General features: G+C 46.4%; 1 protein-coding gene across 4 annotated transcripts in view; it reads right to left on the bottom strand.

Moving 5' to 3' along the window:
• Positions 1–19,965, bottom strand: part of NDC80 (NDC80 kinetochore complex component) — a 735,052-nt gene that overhangs the window by 638,689 nt on the left and 76,398 nt on the right. For all 4 annotated transcript variants that reach the window (XM_069635820.1, XM_069635823.1, XM_069635822.1 and 1 more), the window contains one exon: positions 17,628–17,726. In XM_069635820.1, the coding sequence (XP_069491921.1) occupies positions 17,628–17,719 (92 nt within the window). In that variant the 5' untranslated portion in view covers positions 17,720–17,726. The remainder of the gene's footprint in view (positions 1–17,627; positions 17,727–19,965) is intronic.

The following is a 19,965-nucleotide window of genomic DNA, read 5'->3' as shown; positions in this document are numbered from 1 at the left end:
CTCTCTCGGTCTCTCTCGGTCTCTCTCGGTCTCTCTCGGTCTCTCTCGGTCTCTCTCGGTCTCTCTCGGTCTCTCTCTGTCTCTCTCTGTCTCTCTCGGTCTCTCTCGGTCTCTCTCGGTCTCTATCTGTCTGTCTCGGTCTCTATCGGTCTGTCTCGGTCTCTATCGGTCTGTCTCGGTCTCTATCGGTCTGTCTCGGTCTCTATCGGTCTGTCTCGGTCTCTATCGGTCTGTCTCGGTCTCTATCGGTCTGTCTCGGTCTCTATCGGTCTGTCTCGGTCTCTATCGGTCTGTCTCGGTCTCTATCGGTCTGTCTCGGTCTCTATCGGTCTGTCTCGGTCTCTATCGGTCTGTCTCGGTCTCTATCGGTCTGTCTCGGTCTCTATCGGTCTGTCTCGGTCTCTATCGGTCTGTCTCGGTCTCTATCGGTCTGTCTCGGTCTCTATCGGTCTGTCTCGGTCTCTATCGGTCTGTCTCGGTCTCTATCGGTCTGTCTCGGTCTCTATCGGTCTGTCTCGGTCTCTATCGGTCTGTCTCGGTCTCTATCGGTCTGTCTCGGTCTCTATCGGTCTGTCTCGGTCTCTATCGGTCTGTCTCGGTCTCTATCGGTCTGTCTCGGTCTCTATCGGTCTGTCTCGGTCTCTATCGGTCTGTCTCGGTCTCTATCGGTCTGTCTCGGTCTCTATCGGTCTGTCTCGGTCTCTATCGGTCTGTCTCGGTCTCTATCGGTCTGTCTCGGTCTCTATCGGTCTGTCTCGGTCTCTATCGGTCTGTCTCGGTCTCTATCGGTCTGTCTCGGTCTCTATCGGTCTGTCTCGGTCTCTATCGGTCTGTCTCGGTCTCTATCGGTCTGTCTCGGTCTCTATCGGTCTGTCTCGGTCTCTATCGGTCTGTCTCGGTCTCTATCGGTCTGTCTCGGTCTCTATCGGTCTGTCTCGGTCTCTATCGGTCTCTATCGGTCTGTCTCGGTCTCTATCGGTCTGTCTCGGTCTCTATCGGTCTGTCTCGGTCTGTCTCGGTCTCTATCGGTCTGTCTCGGTCTCTATCGGTCTGTCTCGGTCTCTATCGGTCTGTCTCGGTCTCTATCGGTCTGTCTCGGTCTCTATCTGTCTGTCTCGGTCTCTATCTGTCTGTCTCGGTCTCTATCTGTCTGTCTCGGTCTCTATCTGTCTGTCTCGGTCTCTATCTGTCTGTCTCGGTCTCTATCTGTCTGTCTCGGTCTCTATCTGTCTGTCTCGGTCTCTATCTGTCTGTCTCGGTCTCTATCTGTCTGTCTCGGTCTCTATCTGTCTGTCTCGGTCTCTATCTGTCTGTCTCGGTCTCTATCTGTCTGTCTCGGTCTCTATCTGTCTGTCTCGGTCTCTATCTGTCTGTCTCGGTCTCTATCTGTCTGTCTCGGTCTCTATCTGTCTGTCTCGGTCTCTATCTGTCTGTCTCGGTCTCTATCTGTCTGTCTCGGTCTCTATCTGTCTGTCTCGGTCTCTATCTGTCTGTCTCGGTCTCTATCTGTCTGTCTCGGTCTCTATCTGTCTCGGTCTCGGTCTCTATCTGTCTCTGTCTCGGTCTCTATCTGTCTCGGTCTCGGTCTCTATCTGTCTCTGTCTCGGTCTCTATCTGTCTCTGTCTCGGTCTCTATCTGTCTCGGTCTCGGTCTCTATCTGTCTCGGTCTCGGTCTCTATCTCGGTCTCTATCTGTCTGTCTCGGTCTCTATCTGTCTGTCTCGGTCTCTATCTGTCTGTCTCGGTCTCTATCTGTCTGTCTCGGTCTCTATCTGTCTGTCTCGGTCTCTATCTGTCTGTCTCGGTCTCTATCTGTCTGTCTCGGTCTCTATCTGTCTGTCTCGGTCTCTATCTGTCTGTCTCGGTCTCTATCTGTCTGTCTCGGTCTCTATCTGTCTGTCTCGGTCTCTATCTGTCTGTCTCGGTCTCTATCTGTCTCGGTCTCTATCTGTCTCGGTCTCTATCTGTCTGTCTCGGTCTCTATCTGTCTGTCTCGGTCTCTATCTGTCTCGGTCTCTATCTGTCTCGGTCTCTATCTGTCTCGGTCTCTATCTGTCTCGGTCTCTATCTGTCTCGGTCTCTATCTGTCTCGGTCTCTATCTGTCTCGGTCTCTATCTGTCTCGGTCTCTATCTGTCTCGGTCTCTATCTGTCTCGGTCTCTATCTGTCTCGGTCTCTATCTGTCTCGGTCTCTATCTGTCTCGGTCTCTATCTGTCTCGGTCTCTATCTGTCTCGGTCTCTATCTGTCTCGGTCTCTATCTGTCTCGGTCTCTATCTGTCTCGGTCTCTATCTGTCTCGGTCTCTATCTGTCTCGGTCTCTATCTGTCTCGGTCTCTATCTGTCTCGGTCTCTATCTGTCTCGGTCTCTATCTGTCTCGGTCTCTATCTGTCTCGGTCTCTATCTGTCTCGGTCTCTATCTGTCTCGGTCTCTATCTGTCGCGGTCTCTATATGTCGCGGTCTCTATATGTCGCGGTCTCTATATGTCGCGGTCTCTATATGTCGCGGTCTCTATATGTCGCGGTCTCTATATGTCTCGGTCTCTATATGTCTCGGTCTCTATATGTCTCGGTCTCTATATGTCTCGGTCTCTATATGTCTCGGTCTCTATATGTCTCTGTCTCTATATGTCTCTGTCTCTATATGTCTCTGTCTCTATATGTCTCTGTCTCTATATGTCTCTGTCTCTATATGTCTCTGTCTCTATATGTCTCTGTCTCTATATGTCTCTGTCTCTATATGTCTCTGTCTCTATATGTCTCTGTCTCTATATGTCTCTGTCTCTATATGTCTCTGTCTCTATATGTCTCTATATGTCTCTATATGTCTCTGTCTCTATATGTCTCTGTCTCTATATGTCTCTGTCTCTATATGTCTCTGTCTCTGTATGTCTCTGTCTCTGTATGTCTGTCTCTATATATCTATATGTGTCTATATGTCTCAAAAGGGGTGGTACCACCTTCTCCAGCATTCTAATCTCAGCTAGGATCTTAAGATCACAATTCAACAAAGGCCTGTGTGATTAGAATTTGATAGGTTTTTTTCCCCACCTTAGGAAGGTTTGCAATTGTATACCACAAGGGTCATAATTCAAGTTAAAAGCCACAAGCCAGCCATTAAATAAAACCTGGTGTTCCAATTCTACACAATGTTTGCACCCTGCATACCACATGCAAAGACAGCAATTCACCCAGCTGCTCTGCCTTTATATAGCTAGCCAACATATCATAGGTTGACAAATTAACCTTGGTAAAATTCTGCTGTGAGGCCATTGAATCCTGGTACCTTACCCCTGGCCATTCCTTTAATGACCATAAGGATTTCCTGATCATTAATATAAGCCTCAAATAAGATATGAATATCTTGAGGAATGTTAGCTAAGAACAAACACTAAGTACTGATGCATCAAGTCAGCAATTGCAACAGGACCTCCTTTCATAAAAGGCAAGAGTAATAGCCCTTGATTATATCTTTCAACATTCGCTGTCCTCCATTGCCCAGTGTTCGCTACCATTTCACTATTTATTCATGAGCCATTTCACTATTTATTCATGAGCCTGTATCCTTCCGAAACAACAGGGTTGTACCTTTGATATGCTTTTGTTTGGGATTTGATTTCTATATGTACTTATCAGCCTTGAAAAAACAGTGCGTGAACATGTGATGGTTACATTTAAATTGTTTTGTGATACTGAAGAACTATCTTTATTTGATAAGAGTTGGCTTTTTTGTCTATCAAAAATAAGATACAAGGCACAAAACGTATGGAGTACAAAACAGATGTCCACAAACTTGTGGAACCCTCACGTCCCTTGCACACCCTATTTGTGTAAAGTAACTACAGAAAAAATTCCTTTAAAGTAAATATTTAATAAAAATGATATATACATTTTCATAATAAACAAAATTGTTCCTGAGAAATATTCAATATTATATTCAGTTCTCAATTGTCATATTGTTTAACCAACAATTAATTTTCTGAAGAATTTGATCCAACAATAACAATTCAACAAATCATAATCATCAATTCTACTGTTTATTCCGATATGAATGTGCTTGACGCGTTTCAGGAGTATAATCCCTTCTTCAGGAGATTTTTGATTCAATGTAGCCCTTTCTCTTGCTTATTTCTATAAAGACTTATACAAAGGATAAGATCAGTTAAATTCTCTCAATTCCAATTAAACAAATTCACAGTCATGTTTATGGGAGTATAATCACCTGGATGGTGTTCTCAATTCTCGTATTATTCAACTAATAGATTTGAAGTTATAGTTTCCCCAATTTGTCTGATCTGGTGTGCAGTCCACCGACACCTCCCATAGGAAGAAGTGTAGCAGCTGGAAGAATTAAAAAACATACATGTGTATGTGTGTCTTTCTCTTCATATAGAAAGAGGTCTCATCATGCAGTTGGCATAAACCAGTTAAAGCCAAAATGTTAAAACCTATCTTCATGTACCTGTGTTTTTCCCTCCTTGAAAGCAACCTCTTTGTTGGCCCAAGGTAATATGTGATTTTAAATTTCTCTTCCCGTTAATTCTCGTCATCTTCAGGCTGTTCGGTTTAGAAGGAATAGGCGTTCCTATAAATCTCTGCTTGCTGTGGCGTAATTTACAGTCTATGTAGTAGAGGTAACGCTAATAGAGTCTTACCCAATCTTTGCTTTCAAATGACTGGCCCTTTGTGATCCATCCTAGTTAACATGCGTAACCTCGTGTGATAGTTGCAGCCACTCGGTCCTACGATCTGAAAAACAGATCATTCAGTTTGTTTAGGCATGTAGTTGTAATCAGGTTAGGGCTGGTTATGTTCACTATAGAGGATTAATTTCATAGTTGGCTTACCTTTTCCTTCCAATCTGATAAGGAAATGTGTCCCGTCAGCGCAGTGAAAAAAAGGGATAAATTCCAAGATGGCCTTTGTTTATATGCGTCATCACGTAAAAATGTGATGACGTCATATTTCTATGACGTGACCTTGTATTTTGCTACGTGTAACTCCCAACATTTTGGATGAAGTAATTGTGTAGGTTAGCCCTTACTGTGCAAATTTAATAGTGCAATCTTTACTGTTCTAGTGTCTGAACTCGTATTGTTTCAATATTAATAAGCATGTCTTTTCTCTTATAAGTTAAACTGATATACAATTGAATCTATATTCGAACCAACTGGGAATAGAAACCATCTGAGATATGCGATAATATAATACACTAATCTATATCCAAACTAACAATAGAAAACATCAGAGACATACACTTGCACATTAGTAATGGATAAGAACACCACTATTTTCTTTGTTTGCAGATTGTATTAATTAACTTTAAATTACAAGAAACTATTCTGAAGGAAAATTAGATTGTGTTATATTGGAAGATTATAAGTAGATGAGACTGAAGGTTGCTAAATAAAAGAAAAGATGCCAAGTGGATGCATTATAATTCTGCGTAGCAGGTCGGAATGTATTTGTCCATACTCATGAATCGTTTACACATGTGAAGAATCCAGTAGTTACAGTGTATTATATCCTGATAGTTCATGACTGAGAATGTAAGCATGTTATAATAATCACTTGGATGATGGGACCCATAATCACCCAAATGGATCTACAGCATTAAGAGACAATGAAAAATGGACCAATGTACATTAGTTGGGTTATGGACTGATCTATTTGATTTGATATTTTATTTCTATCGCGCTCGTACACAAGTGTTTCAGACCGCAACAAGGCAAGGGAGGGGAACAGGGGAGAACAAAACAGCGATCTTACTAGGCCCAGTGACATTGAGAACGCGCAAGTGCATGGGAGAGGGGGAGGGGAAAAAGTGCATGGAAGGGGGGAGAGGTGGAAAGGGCGAAGCAGAGGAGAAACAGATAAATAATAAATAAATAATAAAGGCAACAAACAGTGGTAATGCAGCCAGCAATTTGCATGTGCTAGGTTTAAGGCAGCAGACAGGGTAGGTCTGATAAGTGCAGGAAGAAAAAGCGGAGGCTGTATGGGTACAGATACAGACCCCAGTGCAAGGGGTGGCCCGGAGGCAGTGCGTGTGGGTAGCAGGATGAGCAGGTACCTGGGCCCAAAAGACAGAGGGTGGCCAGGTGCACGGTGCCAACAGAGAACAGATCAGCAGGGGTGAGGGGGAGCGAAGGCAGAAGAAAAGAGGAAGGTCTTGAGGTGTTTCCGGAGATGGTTCTCCTCAAGTTTTAGAGTGGCAGGGAGGCTGTTCCAGAGGGAGACCCCAGCCAAAGACAGATCTACCCCCAGCTTGTTTCTTAGAAAAACGACTGACCCTGAGTGAGTTGGAGGTAGAGGAGCGAAGAGCTCGAGAGGGGAGGTATTTGCGGAGGGATAGCTGAAGGTATTTTGGACCCAGGCCCCAGAAAGCCATGTGGACAATGCAGAGGGTTTTGAATTTAATCCTTGCATCCACTGGGAGCTAGTGGAGAGATTTCAGAGCTGGAGAGATACGATCCCAGGGCTTGAGGCCAAGGACAAGTCTTGCAGTCCTGTTCTGGATTAGTTGCAGAGGGCGGAGAGTAGAGGCAGGTAGATTTAGAAAGAAGCTGTTACAATAGTCCAAGCTAGAGAGAACCAGAGCTAGAGATACCATGAGCTTCTGGGGGAAGGAGAGGAAAGGCAGAGTACCTCTGAGGCGCTGCAGTCGGAAATGTGACTTTTTAGAGACCTCAGAGATGTGGTATTCTATACTTAGAATACCACCTTAAAATATAGCCACTACCTCTAGTAACAAACATGAGGTAACGAATTTGCGAACCATGCTCGCACTAGAATATTGAGCAGGAAAACTGCAATGCAAGACAGGTATTTTCCTTTGACTACATCATTAGAAGACATATTTAGACACATTAACTTAGAATCCTGACATATGTGGACGGAAGTATTATCAGTGAAAATATCTTTAACAGACTGCTATAAAATAAGGGCCATAAAAATAAAAATGTTTTTTGGTTAGGATGGAACTACACGTGTTTTAAGAACACCTAAGAGTGAATGACGGACATTACATATTATACCCACGTTTTTCTAATGAAGGATCAAGAGATGAGACACATTCCCATTCTAATCACATTAGAACATTCAAACACACAAAACATTCAAATCACATTCTCCGTTATACATTGCCTTTGAGACGGAGCTGGAGACTGCCACTGATGACTTCTTTACACTAAACACTGGTTCTGTCCAATCGCAGGCTACCCTATTGGAGTCGTTCAAGTTCTACATTAGATTCCAAAGAGTCAATGATTCTTAAAGTGATCCGGAGGGGCATCGCAGATAGTGAATCTCTACTCTCCTGCTTTGAAACCCAGTATGCTTTCTCTCATTCACCTAACACCCTTTGAATTATAGGCACGGAATTAGACACATTCCGCTCACATGCAGAAACGGGAACAAATGTTTCTGGATGACCCCCATTCTGCTCGTAGATACAGAGAGGGCAAACGCCCTGGTCGTGTCCTGGCTAGGCTGCTCCGCCAGGAGTCTGGTTGGGCCCACATCCCAGCCATAGAGAGGGCCGACGGCACCCTGGCCCTGTCATCACAAGACAACGCAGAATTCTGCCTGTTCTATGAAGCTCTATTCCAATGCTGACAACATCTCTACGGCGGATACTGAGGCATACATGGACAGCCTCCCGCTCTCCGTCCTCTCCACCAAGACCAGGGACACCCTAGACAAACCAATTACGCCTGAGGAAATTTCTAAGGCTATTGATGCCCTAGCCTCTGGAAAGGCCACTGGTTCCGACGCCCTTCCTGTCGAATTTTACAAGCGCTATAAAGCCTGCCTGGTCCTGCACCCGACTGCCCTCTGGGAGGAATCTTGTGAATTGGGCGTTCGCCTCCCCCTCCCCTCCCTTCGAGAAGCCATAATATCTGTATTACTCAAACCAGGTAAACCTCCCACAAAATGTGGTTCATACCGCCCTCTTTCCCTAATCAATTGTGATGTAAAGATCTATGCCAAGGTGCTGGCCTTGAGACTGGTCCTGTACATGCCATTTATCGTACACCCAGACCAATCGGGGTTTATCCCGGGGCGCTCCCCCTCGTTCAATTTGTGTTGGCCGTTTAACATTCTAGCCCGGGTTGACCCGAACATACAGGCAGTGGCGGCCACCCTCGATATGCAGAAAGCATTCGACTCCGTCTCCTGAAGCTACCTCTAGCGGGTCCTCGAGTAGTGCAACTTTGGTCCGCATTCTCAGTCTTGGGTCAGACTTCTGTACTCTTCTCCTGTTGCCAGGGACCGCACTGAGGACCGATGCTCGGCCCTTATCCAAACAGCTCGAGGCACGAGACAGGGTTGCCCCTTCTCGCCCTTAATATTTGCTATAGTCATCGAACCCTTAGCCGACAGGCTGCGCCAAATGCATGCACATAGAGGCTTGAAACTATCTGGCTCCCCTGAGATCATCTCCCTATATGCTGATGATGCCCTCCTTTTCATCCGCTCCCCTGCACAAAACCTCGACCCTATTCTGGAAGATGTCTCTCTCTTTGGCGAGATATTGGGTCTCAAAGTAAACTGCTTCAAGTCTATACTGTTTTAGTTAGCCGAGGTCACCACCCCACCCCCAGACCCTCTAGGCTTCACATGGTCGCAGGCTGAGATCACCCATCTCTGAGTGGTAGTTGTGCGCCAACAAAATCCCCTATATGCTGCCAACTTTGGGAAATACCCGACCACCCTTGCTCGAAAATGTGCAGGTTGGGATAAATTACCAATCACCCCGGCCGGTAAGATCGGCATCCTTAAAATGATTGTGCTGCCCCAACTCCTATACAGGTTCTTGAATATTCCCCTATGGCCGGGCCACAAATTCTTTCAGACACGGACCCTTGTCTATTCCTTTCTCATTCCGGTGCGGTCCGCACAAAGTTAGAAACACTAACCACCCCAATGTCTGGGGGTGGTTTTGATGCTCCTAACTTCGAAAGGTACTGGATAGTTGCCCAAGCACATTATGCCTTGCACTGGTTTATATCCACAGACCCCCCACTGCATACTAGGCTTGAACACTTAGCTGTTACTGGCCGCGATATCCGTTCTCTAGTTCTCCCTTCTCAGCACATTGAATTCGAACCCCTCGGCCCGGTCTGCTCCACGACACTTGCCTTGACTAAACATTGGAAACGTGTTAATACCCCACACCCCTTTCATGGTGACCTTCCCCTTTGGAACTTCCTCCCGGAATCTCCACGTGTAAACTTCGCAACATCATGCCTCTGAGCTAATGCAGGTCTTGAATGGCCAGATTTACCAGAGTCCCTATGTAGGAAACCTCCCCTGCCCCCCATTGGCTGCAGTATGCGGGTCTCTGCTGCACCGCAATTTCCTCAGATGATCCTATATTGTCTGAACTCCTGAATAACATGTCCCTTAAGGGGAAGGTCTCCAGATTGTATGCCCTTCTTCAATTCAAGGGGCATCCCCCTTTCAATAAACTCAGACGCACATGGGGAGAGGACCAAGATATTGAAATTTCTGACCAACGCTGGGATTGCATGTGTGCCCGTATCCATGAAATCTTGTTCAATTCTCATTTAAAACTCATCCAGTTTAAGGTACTCCAGAGATTCCGTTATACCCAGATTAGACTGCATTATACGTCAAAGGACCATCCCCCTGGGTGCCCTAGGTGTGGCTCCGATGCCGCAAACTACATACACTTGATGTGGTCCTGTCCACGCCTTTCCCAGTTCTGGGAGGAAATATGCTCTATGTCTGGAATCTTAGATTGCACTATCACCCCCAATGACATGTCTCTTTCATGAACTTCACCGACTGGGGCGTGACTCCAGGAAGTTGGCTGGTCTATGTATGTTGCTGGCAGTCCACTGCATCCTACTGCTCTGGCTCCGTCCTAGGGACCTTACACACGCCCAGTGGCTTTGGGCCGTCACCTGGGCCTCAGACACAGAGGTGGTTTGGGCAGGACAGCAACCTCTAGCGTCTAGACCTAGAAACATTTGGACTCCATTCCGCTCCTATATCTCTTCCTTGTCGGCTGATACGGATGATACCAGCGATCTTCCCTCCCCAGTTTTAATACAAGTTTTATTCCCGAACCTTAATTAAACATTGTAAACCGTTTACCACCGATTACTGCATCACCTGTTGGCTCACTGCTACCATGTACAAGCCGTCATTCTGTGTATGCTGATCATGTACCTTGTCAATTATCTGAGTTTCTCGCTTTCTCGTAATGTCAAGCACCATAAATAAAGTTAATAAGAAAAAAAAAGAAAAAATAATGTTTGAGGCAGGCTCCACCCTCTACCCTCACATTACCAATGGCCACACCCAGTTCCAGCATCTTTATTCCACCTGTGGCAGTTGTTAATGTTAAAGGATATTTGTACCACGCACTATCACCACCGGAGTGGTCCCCTGGCTCTCTGGCGGCTCTGAAAAAGGGGAAAAGGGTGCTGGGGGGTCTGTTAGTGGGAATAAGCTGGAAAAGTGCAAGAGAGCCGTGATGTGCTGTTGGCGGCCTCAGCCCGGTGGGTCCGTTGGCTGGGCTTGGGGTGTTTTACGGACAGTAGTTGTCGTGTGCTGTTGTGCGAGTATGTGTGGTTATTGATATTTTATTTCTATCGCGCCCATACACAAGTGTTTCACAGGGCAAAGTTTGTTTTGTTGTTGCATTGTAGTGAAGTTTGTGCAGATTGCTGCGTTGTAGGCTTGTGGTTGGTTAGAGTTTGAGAGGTGTATGCAGAGGGGTGAAATTGTTAGTGGATTGGTTAATTGGCATTACAGTACGGAAGTGAGGTGCTAAATTTCCGTGTCATCTCCAGGCAGGGTGCAGGAGCATCTCTGAGTCTGTTCTGATCTGGTTCGGTAAGGGGTCAGAAACTAGACAGCATTCCTTTTGGGCAGAGGTCTTATTCTACTTTTAATGTTAGGCTTTTTGTGTTCATCATGGTAGGGACAGTAATCTGGTTAGAAAAGGTTTTCTTGACATTGGACTTTATTTTATTTGATGGACATCCTGACAGCACTCCTTTAGAAGTAGGACCAAGAACCTTACGGACAGCATACGTTTTGGGAGTTCTAACGTAACCTTTTGACTTAAAATGCCACCTTATCCATCTTCCGATTCAGACTTACCACAAGAAGCACTTAAAAATCATGACGACCTAGTGATTTGGAGAATATGGTCCTTGGCGGACAGGAGATTGACCACTAGAAAAGGAATTGGACTCTGATGCCAAGTCCTGTCAGAAGAGCCTCGTCGGAGGTTGTTTTGTTCCCATTTATCTATCAACATTACCTTAGAAAATCCATTGTGTAGAAGTAACTTACTACATCCTGCACAAAGTCTTCAGGGGGACTGAACCAGACCAGATACTCCGAGACCCTTGCCATGAGCATCCTGTACGAAGACTCTGCATGAGGCACATACCTACCGAAATCCCCTTCCGGACAAGTGTCCAACCCACTGGCATCATGGAGGGTCTGCCGCAACTCCTCCAACTGACTAGGTTCCAAAAAAAGTGGAGCCTCATCAAGGTCACCAGGGTCCTCAACCTCAGACCTTTCTTCCTCTTCATAAATGTCATCCAGAGGGAGTTGAAGCCCAGGCCTGGGGACAGAAGAGGACCTGGAGGCCAAATCTGGCCGCACAGACTTCCCAGTAGCCTTCCTTGGAGGATCCACGAAATCTGGGTACTCCAAAGGCAAATTTCGAGAACAAAATCCCCGAAGGCGCCGCACGCGCCGAAGGCTTAGACGCAGAGAGCGTCGACAACCTTGATGTCGCGAGCGCCTAAGGCTTTGGCGTCAACAGGTGCCGACGACGCTGTGGGCTGGTACGATGGTAAAGCGTCGACGTCCGAGTTGAACCAAGTCGACGCTGGCATTGAGCCCTCAATAGGTAGCTGTGGTCTCGCTTGGGACGAGGACCGAGATTTAAGAGACAGGTCTCTTGCGACTTTTCAAATCCTTATCCGTACGGGACCTCGAAGGCTCCCGATGTGAGTCGCAATGTGGACCCGAGCCTGAAGGCGTGCGAGCCACGGTAAGTGACCGATCCTGGCCAGCTTCGACAGATGGCGCGACCGGACCTGTGCCCTGCGATTGAAAAAGAAAAAAAAAAAAAAAAAAGCTCTAAGAAGATTCTTCAAACGCCACCCATTCCTCCAGAGTCGAGGACTTCGTTGGGCACGTAACCTTCCTCGAGGCACCATCCTCCGAGGACAGGTAAGGCGACCGGTGACGGCGGTTCCTAGAGTGCGGGGACGAGATCCCCGGGACTCCTTCCGACGCAGGGAGTCACCCCTCGAGTCGTCGGTGGAAACCCCCTTGGACTTGGAAAGTACGGGACTTTGACAGGCTTAGAGCCCCTACCTATCTGGAGCTTCCCCTTCCGCAAGGCCTTGCCAGTCAGCGACTGGCATTTCGAGCAGTCATCGGTGTCGTGCGACTCACCCAGGCACCACAAACAAATGCAGTGGGGGTCGGTGAGCGTCCTATCTAACATCCGGTGATGCCGCCCTCGACAGAGGCCTTCGAGGACATCGACCCGACGTCATCGACAAAGGACACCCTCTGCCGAAAAAGTTTCTGAAGTGCACAGCTGGGACATTACATGTCAAAGATGTGGAATACATTGGAGGACACAAACCATTCGAAAGGGACGCTTGACACAGGATGGTGGACGCGTTAGTCACAAGGAAATCCTGACAGACCCAATTAGCACTTCAGTTGCAGCAGGGAAACCACTCCTAGATATAGGCAAAAAGGTAGGTTTTCTCTTTATTTTCATCTTAAATAAAAGTAAATAGAAACCACAATGCCACCTGTGTGTCAGTCTACTCCTTCTGCAGCCTTGCACAGGGAAAAACAAGGATGGGCAGCAAGCAAAAGGGTACTAACAGAGTGCAAACAAACACTGGGGAATTGGCAACAGAAGCTTCAATACTACTGTAGTGTGAAAGCGAGGCTCCCTGGTGCACCCAAGTCTCACTGTGAATGCGCGGAACCCAGGCCCCTGCGCATCCGTATTAGAAACATGGCGGCACCCATGCACCAGCACCCCAGTCTAGAGTGGATCCTCATCCGTCCAACAGCAAAACATCACCGGGGGGCGGGGGGGGGGGTGAATGGATGGATGGATGCCAATGTGATTGTTATGTCTGCACGTGCAGTGTTACCTGTGGTGTGTGGAGCAGGGCGTAAGGCGTGCAGCAGGTGCATGACACTACTGCTGGAAATCCCCATTTGAGAAACATTTTTGCAACGGATCTCTTTAGTTGACATTCACGAGGAGCGGAGACCAGTCTTTTAGATTTGCTACCAAGACATTTTCTTTTCTTTCAGATGGGACGCTGTTAACTGGGTGGTCACCAACAAGTCAGAGACCAAGGAAACAATTTTACAGAGTAGGATTTTATTTATTTATTCGTATTTTTAAAGCGCACATCACCCCAGGGGTGATTGTGGCGCTAATGGAACTTTGCTTCTGGTTACAATTAATTGCATTGTAAGGTGTTCCGTCTCTGGATCTGTTCACAGTCCTCTTCTAACTTCCATTCAGGCCTTAATTCTCTGTTTGGATCTCTTCCTTCAATATGCCCAAGTAAAGTGCTGCTGCACCCACAAATCGGCCTCCTTCAAAGGCTGGCAAAGGAAAGACAAACAGTCACTACCTGTCCCTTTAAATCCCTTACCCATCTCCGATGGGTTGTGGTCTAGAAGGTCCCACCCCTGATGTGAGTTGAAAACGGCTGGCTCTGTCCCAGTTTTTCCCTCTAAGGATACCTGTATGGTTTGGCAGTACTCCGAATAGGTAAGATTATGTTTATACATCTTTCACCCCTTCCTTGTCTGGTTTTATCCTAATTACCTGTGGACCTGAGCCTAGGGTCAGCCTTGTCGGTAATTTCCTTTCCAGATGTCTTGTAGCTTGCCGAGGCTTGCCGCATTAGTTTCCTGCATGAGGATTCCCATTCGGTCAGCAACGCTATAGGGGAGCCGCGCTCCTCGTGGGAGTCAGTCTGTCTCCCGATGGCTTGCAGCGTCATGGGTTAACTGTCCTGCGGTGTCCCGCCCTTTCCTCGCAGCAACTTCTCCCCGCCACTGCAGCTGTTGAACCTCCATATAACGGGCAGAGTTCTCAGCTCCGGGCGGGTTATATTCCTGGCACAGCTCAGTCCCTGGCAACCACCTCATCTGTATCCAGCCAGGCGACGTTTTCCCCAGACATGGCTCCAACACCGCGAGTCGCTGTGGTGACTTGCTGCCATGTGTCAATTGAAGGAGAGAGACATCTTCCCTCGATTTTTCAAAATTCTGAATGTTTGAGTCGAACAGACAATGGCCAAGCTATAGGACCGTTGCCCTTTGTACCCAACGGTGCTCACTACTGTAGACTGCACAGATCATTGCCCATTAAAATAAATAAAAGATTCAACTGAGGAACCCTATATTTAGCGTCAAGCGACAACAGCAAACCTCTGACAAGTGCAGTCAGCTGCACTTGTAAAAGCGTTGCTGTGGTCAGGAGTCTCCAGAAGCTCCAAGTTTGGGTAAAGAGTAATGAAACCACAAGGTGGGCGCAGAGGCCCGAAACCCCAATATGGGGTAAAAGACAACAAATCCCTATATGGGGTGTGAGACCCAAGGGCCCAGTGGGGGGTAAACCCCAGGTGATTATTTTCTGAAGAGATTATTAAGTTACTTGGTGGGGTAAACCAAGAAGAATACCTAGTGTGGATTTAGGAACCAGGCGGTTCCTAAAGATGCAAGCAAACCATGAACTGAAATAAAGTGATTGAGAAAAATATTGGTTCTTGTTTTTTACTGTGCTATGGGGCAAGGAGCCCCTTTGTTTTGATATAAAGAAACATCCAGCTGGGGTCAGAAACCAGACAGCATTCCTTTTGGACAGAGGTCTTATTCTTTTAATGTTAGGATTTTTGTGTTCATCATGGTAGGGACAGTAATCTGGTTAGAAAAGGTTTTCTTGACAGTGGACTTTATTTTATTTTATTAGATGAACATCCAGACAGCACTCCTTTAGAAGTAGGACCAAAAAACTTACGGACAGTATACGTTTTGGATGTTTTTCTGACAAAAAACCTTTTGACTTAAAATGCCACCTTATCCATCTTCCAATTCCGATTTACCACAAGAAGCACTTAAAAATCCTGACGACTTAATGACTTGGAGAATATGGTCCTTAGTGGACAGGAGATTGACCACTAGAAAAGGAATTGGATTCTGATGCTAAGTCCTTTCAGAAGAGCTTCGTCAGAGTTTGTTGTGCTCCCATTTATCTATCACTATTACCTTAGAAAATCCATTGTGTACAAGTAACTTACTACAATTTAGGCTCAGGAGGATAGCTCAGGTGCAACGTGCTCACCTTGGAAGCAAGACGACACGGAGAACACAGGTTCAATCCCTGGGTCCGCACTTAACCTCTGGGTATTAAGCGCGTTATAAATAACCTATCTTATATCAATAGGCAATCTACGCCTGTCCTCTTGATTTAGAAAATGAAAACCTGGGGATTGTAAAACCTAAGCAGATACAGACTGGAGACAGAGGGGAGGCTTACCTTCTCCACCTAGAGCGGGATCTGAACTTCACCACCAAGGAACACGGGGATGCCCTTTGTTTGGTTTATTGTGTTGCAATGTAAGGCAGACACAAGTACCACAGTTCAAGGTTGTTTATTGAACTTTATCAAGGGTGTGATAAACGCCCATCTAAGCCTTAATCCAAGATCAAATAATAATAATAATGCAGTCCTAGTGGAGTCTCGCTAAAATAAAAGGGCCTATACTAAAAAACCTATTGCCAATCCTTCCTGCCAAGTTACAAATAGTGTGGGGTAATGTTCATGAAAAAGAAAGAAGTGTTCACAAAATGATAAGTCAGGAGTCAGGATGTCCAGGCCGTTGGCCTCCCTTCCCCATGCTTTCAGCACAGGACAAGACGGTTCACTCGAGCATAGCACACTCTTGGGCTTCTTCGACGCAAGAACAGTTCCATTAAAAGCGGCAGGGCCTTCTATGCCCACAGTTATCAAAAGTCTCTTGATTCAGAGGGGCTGATGTATCTAACAAACGAAAAAGTTCCTTTCCAAGTATTCAAGTAGGACAATTCACTCTTCACCCTGAATCCCCCTCAGCCAGGCTCATTAGTCTCCCTCAGCCGGGCTCGGACCAATTACAGACATTCGAATGTGCACAGGCTTTGTCTTGACCCATTGCAGGGCCACTCGATTTCACAGTTCACAATTTTACACTCTCAGATACCTAACAGAGACCTTCGAATGAGCACCCATGTGGGGCCGGACCACTCTGTACATGCATCTTGGGTTGCCTCCCAAAGTTTAATCACAAAGTTCAATTACTTCTTTGGTTCCAATTATACTTGAGTCGCTCATTGCCAATGCCTCACACACGGTTCTCTTTATACAAAGTTGCTTCTTGCAATCTTGGTCCTAACACAGACCGGGCTGCTCTCAGTCTCTCAGACTCACCGGCTTTGCTGACTTTACTGGTGCCGCTTTGTTGTGGGAGCCAAGAACAGTACCACGGCGGCAATCGCTCAACGCAGGAGAGCCCCGGGGACACACAATGCACCTTTCTTCAGCTTTAATTGCCGGTCTTCTGTTTCTTATTCTGAAGGGCTGGTGAAACGAACTGTTTTTCTCCAAAAAAGCCAAAGGCAATTTCCTCCTTGCAACTCTTTCTGGTCTTGCCGTCTTTCTCCTCATATTAAACTGCCATCTCAGGAACTGCTGCTTCCTCGTGTGTTTTGCCTTGCTCAGAGTATGCTTTCGTGCTCCGCCTTTTATCCATCTGGGGGAAGTGTGATGAAGTCAGGTGTGTGTAACTATCAGTAAGTGCCTGACTCTGCCTGACCCTTGTGTTGGGACAGGTCAGGTATACAGCTCAGGTGTTAGTCCGTTTTCTCTCACAGTGAGCGGTCCGTGAGAAAGTGTTTGTGTCGGGAAAGGGGGAGGGGGCGGAAGAGGGGTTGAGTTCCTAGGTATCCTACCTGGTAGGATGGGGAAAAGGAGTTATAAGAAAGGGGATATCGTGTCTCACCCTCCGGTGTCTCACTTCCACTCCCCGAGGACCCCTCAGCCACGTGATCCTCCCGCACTGTTCCACCCCCAGGAACTGGATCCAAAAGCGATGGTCGTGTCCCGGCCACCTCGATGACAGGTCCCCGGGGACTAGCGGGTGAGACACCTTCAGATTGCTCACATGCACCTACTCTTGGTTTCCCAGAATATACATGGTTATAACAACATTGTGTACTCTGTTCTGCTCTCCTCTCCTGATGACAAACCTCACGATTATTTTACTCGACAGTCCAGTGCCAGTTTACAGCTTGTCCAATGCAAACACAGAGAAAGCAAAACTATTATACCCACATAAAATCAACTGAGGTATACTCGTTTTATCGAATACTGAAGTTATACTAGACAGGGAAAGTTACAAAGAAGCTCCTGTTGTGTCAAAAAAAGCTCAAGTGTTCCTTCACATACTGTCACACCCGGTATGGAAGTTTCTCAAAGTCTTGTTAGAGGAAAAAATTCAATAGCTCCAAAGGAGCTCACAGGTGAAAAAACTTACTTCTGAGGAGTGGTGAGGCCTGGCCGGTTTGTATCCTGCACTCTCAGGGGCAGCAAGGACTGCCTGCCATTGCTGCTTGAGCTGCGACTCATTTTTCAGCTGGAAGAAATAAAAAGCAGAGAATTACCATATTGTATTGAAAGCTTTTCTTTACGCACCAAGCTTTGTATCAGAGTTTCACACGTTTTGAATCCTCTGAATAATCTGATCAACTCAACAGGGCCAAGGTATTAGTGATTCAACCGATTGGGATTGTGCGATTTACACAGCCGCAATTGCAAGATCGATTTTGATTATTTAACTAGACAGCATTTGTCATCGTTTCATTACAGTGCTGCTAAAGAGCATACAAAACAAACATTTTATATTTATAAAAGAGATTTAAAAAAAACCTGACCTTCGTGTGAAAGAAGTGAATGTGAGGTTATTGAACCACAAACTACTGTGCAACTACTGCCCCCTTACCTTTGCATCCTGGACCGCTGTCGCACTGCTCCCGCTCAAACGCCCATTGTGCTCGTAAACCGCCATGCAATGTGCACGTACAATTTGATTCTACTTAACTCTGCTACTCACCACTGCATCATATTCAATGGTCTTTGGTTCTTGTACCATACTACCAAAAATATCTAGCCGATTCTTGTAGTAAACTTACCAACTGAAGTAGCCCACCCCTGCATTGCATTAGCGAAGCTGAACTAGCCTACTTTGTCATTGTGCTAGCTAAGTTGAATCAGCCCATTTTTGCATTGTATCAACTAAGCTGAACTAGCCTACTTTTGCACTGTACTAGCAAAATCCGAATTAGCCTATTCTTTGCATTCTATCAGCAAAACGAAGTTCAACCTGGCTGCAATTGCCTACGGTGCCCACCTGCTTGCGCCCAGCCCTTAACCCCTAACCTTCCTTAGCTCAAACTGGCCACACTACCTCGTACTCACAATTATGTTCCCTTGGCTCATTCTCATCATGTTACCTTTTTGTGTCCTGAACAACAATACACCTTGTAGCTCAATGGACTAGCCAAACTCAGCTGCCCAAGACACTACCCCATCCCCTATCCCACACCTTTTCTGCCCACCCTACCGCCTTTCCCCCTTATTGTCTACAGACATCACTGCCAAAGCTAGCCCCACACCAGTTAACACTCCACTCAACACTCCCAACCAAAAATGACTACACGGATACTAACACTAACCAGCCCAAACCACCAGGTTACCGGCCAGCAGCCAACCCTGACCTCTCTACCAGCAATAACAGACTTGGCTCTAGACTCCACACCATACCTAGTAAGTCGCCCGTAATACCCATGACTAAGGAGACCAATAAGAACGATACTAATACTACCAATATTGCATCTCTAAAAGGAGCCCTACGCCAGGTCAGATCCCTTGTTGCTCATCCCACTGAAATCGCTGACATCATCCTCTCAGCTGATCTCGACTTCCTTGTTACTACAGAAACATGGTTACATGAGGCAGCAGGACCCTATCCAACCCTTGCTGTTCCCAACAATTACTCTATCCTTAGAGCAGATAGAGTTAATGCTGCGGAGGAGGTGTAGCATTCATTTTGAAATCCTCACTCGACCTCAGATCCATCACTTCCCTTCCATTCGAATCATGTGAGCATCTCACCATCAAAATACAAACCACCCCCAAGAGCTCAATCACCATGCAACTTATATACAGACCCCCAGGTCCCACAGGTACTTTTGAGGAAGACATTACTTCATTAATAGCGGAGAACTCTAAGCCTCTTTCACAAAATATTCTAGGAGATTTTAACCTTGGGTACAATGACCCTAACGACACTCCTGCCTCATCCCTCGCTAACGCCCTATCAGAGCATAACTATACTCAAAGCAACACAAAACCAAGCCTGCGCGCCTGCCTGTCTAACCATAAACAAGCGCAACATTGCAGCGGACACCCGTACACCATTGGTTCTCCCCCTCCTAAACACGCTTCCAGCCACTGCTGACCTCAGCCTCCTAGTCAGCAACTACAATGACGCCATGACTAACGCCATTGACGCTGTGGCCCCTCTAAAGTTACGTAAAGGCAAACCTAGAGCGCATCTGAACTCCTGGTACACACCTGAACTCAAAATCCGTAGAAAAAAGAAAGCCAAGATGGAAACCATATGGAAAACTACCCCATCAGCTGAAAATAAAACTAATCTCACGACCATCTCCTCCCTTTACAAAAAAGAGATAATCCGCACTAAGAAGGAAGCCTACAATGTGAGAATTGATCAGGCAGGATCCTCTGCTAAAGAACTCTTCACCATTTTGAAGGAATTAGAAAACCCTGATCCACCAACAGACACCTGTGTG

This window comes from Ambystoma mexicanum, chromosome 7p, assembly GCF_040938575.1.
Source record: "Ambystoma mexicanum isolate Mex_15411 chromosome 7p, UKY_AmexF1_1, whole genome shotgun sequence".
NCBI classification, from domain to species: Eukaryota; Metazoa; Chordata; class Amphibia; order Caudata; family Ambystomatidae; genus Ambystoma; species Ambystoma mexicanum.
This window is presented reverse-complemented; position numbering and strand designations above follow the sequence as displayed.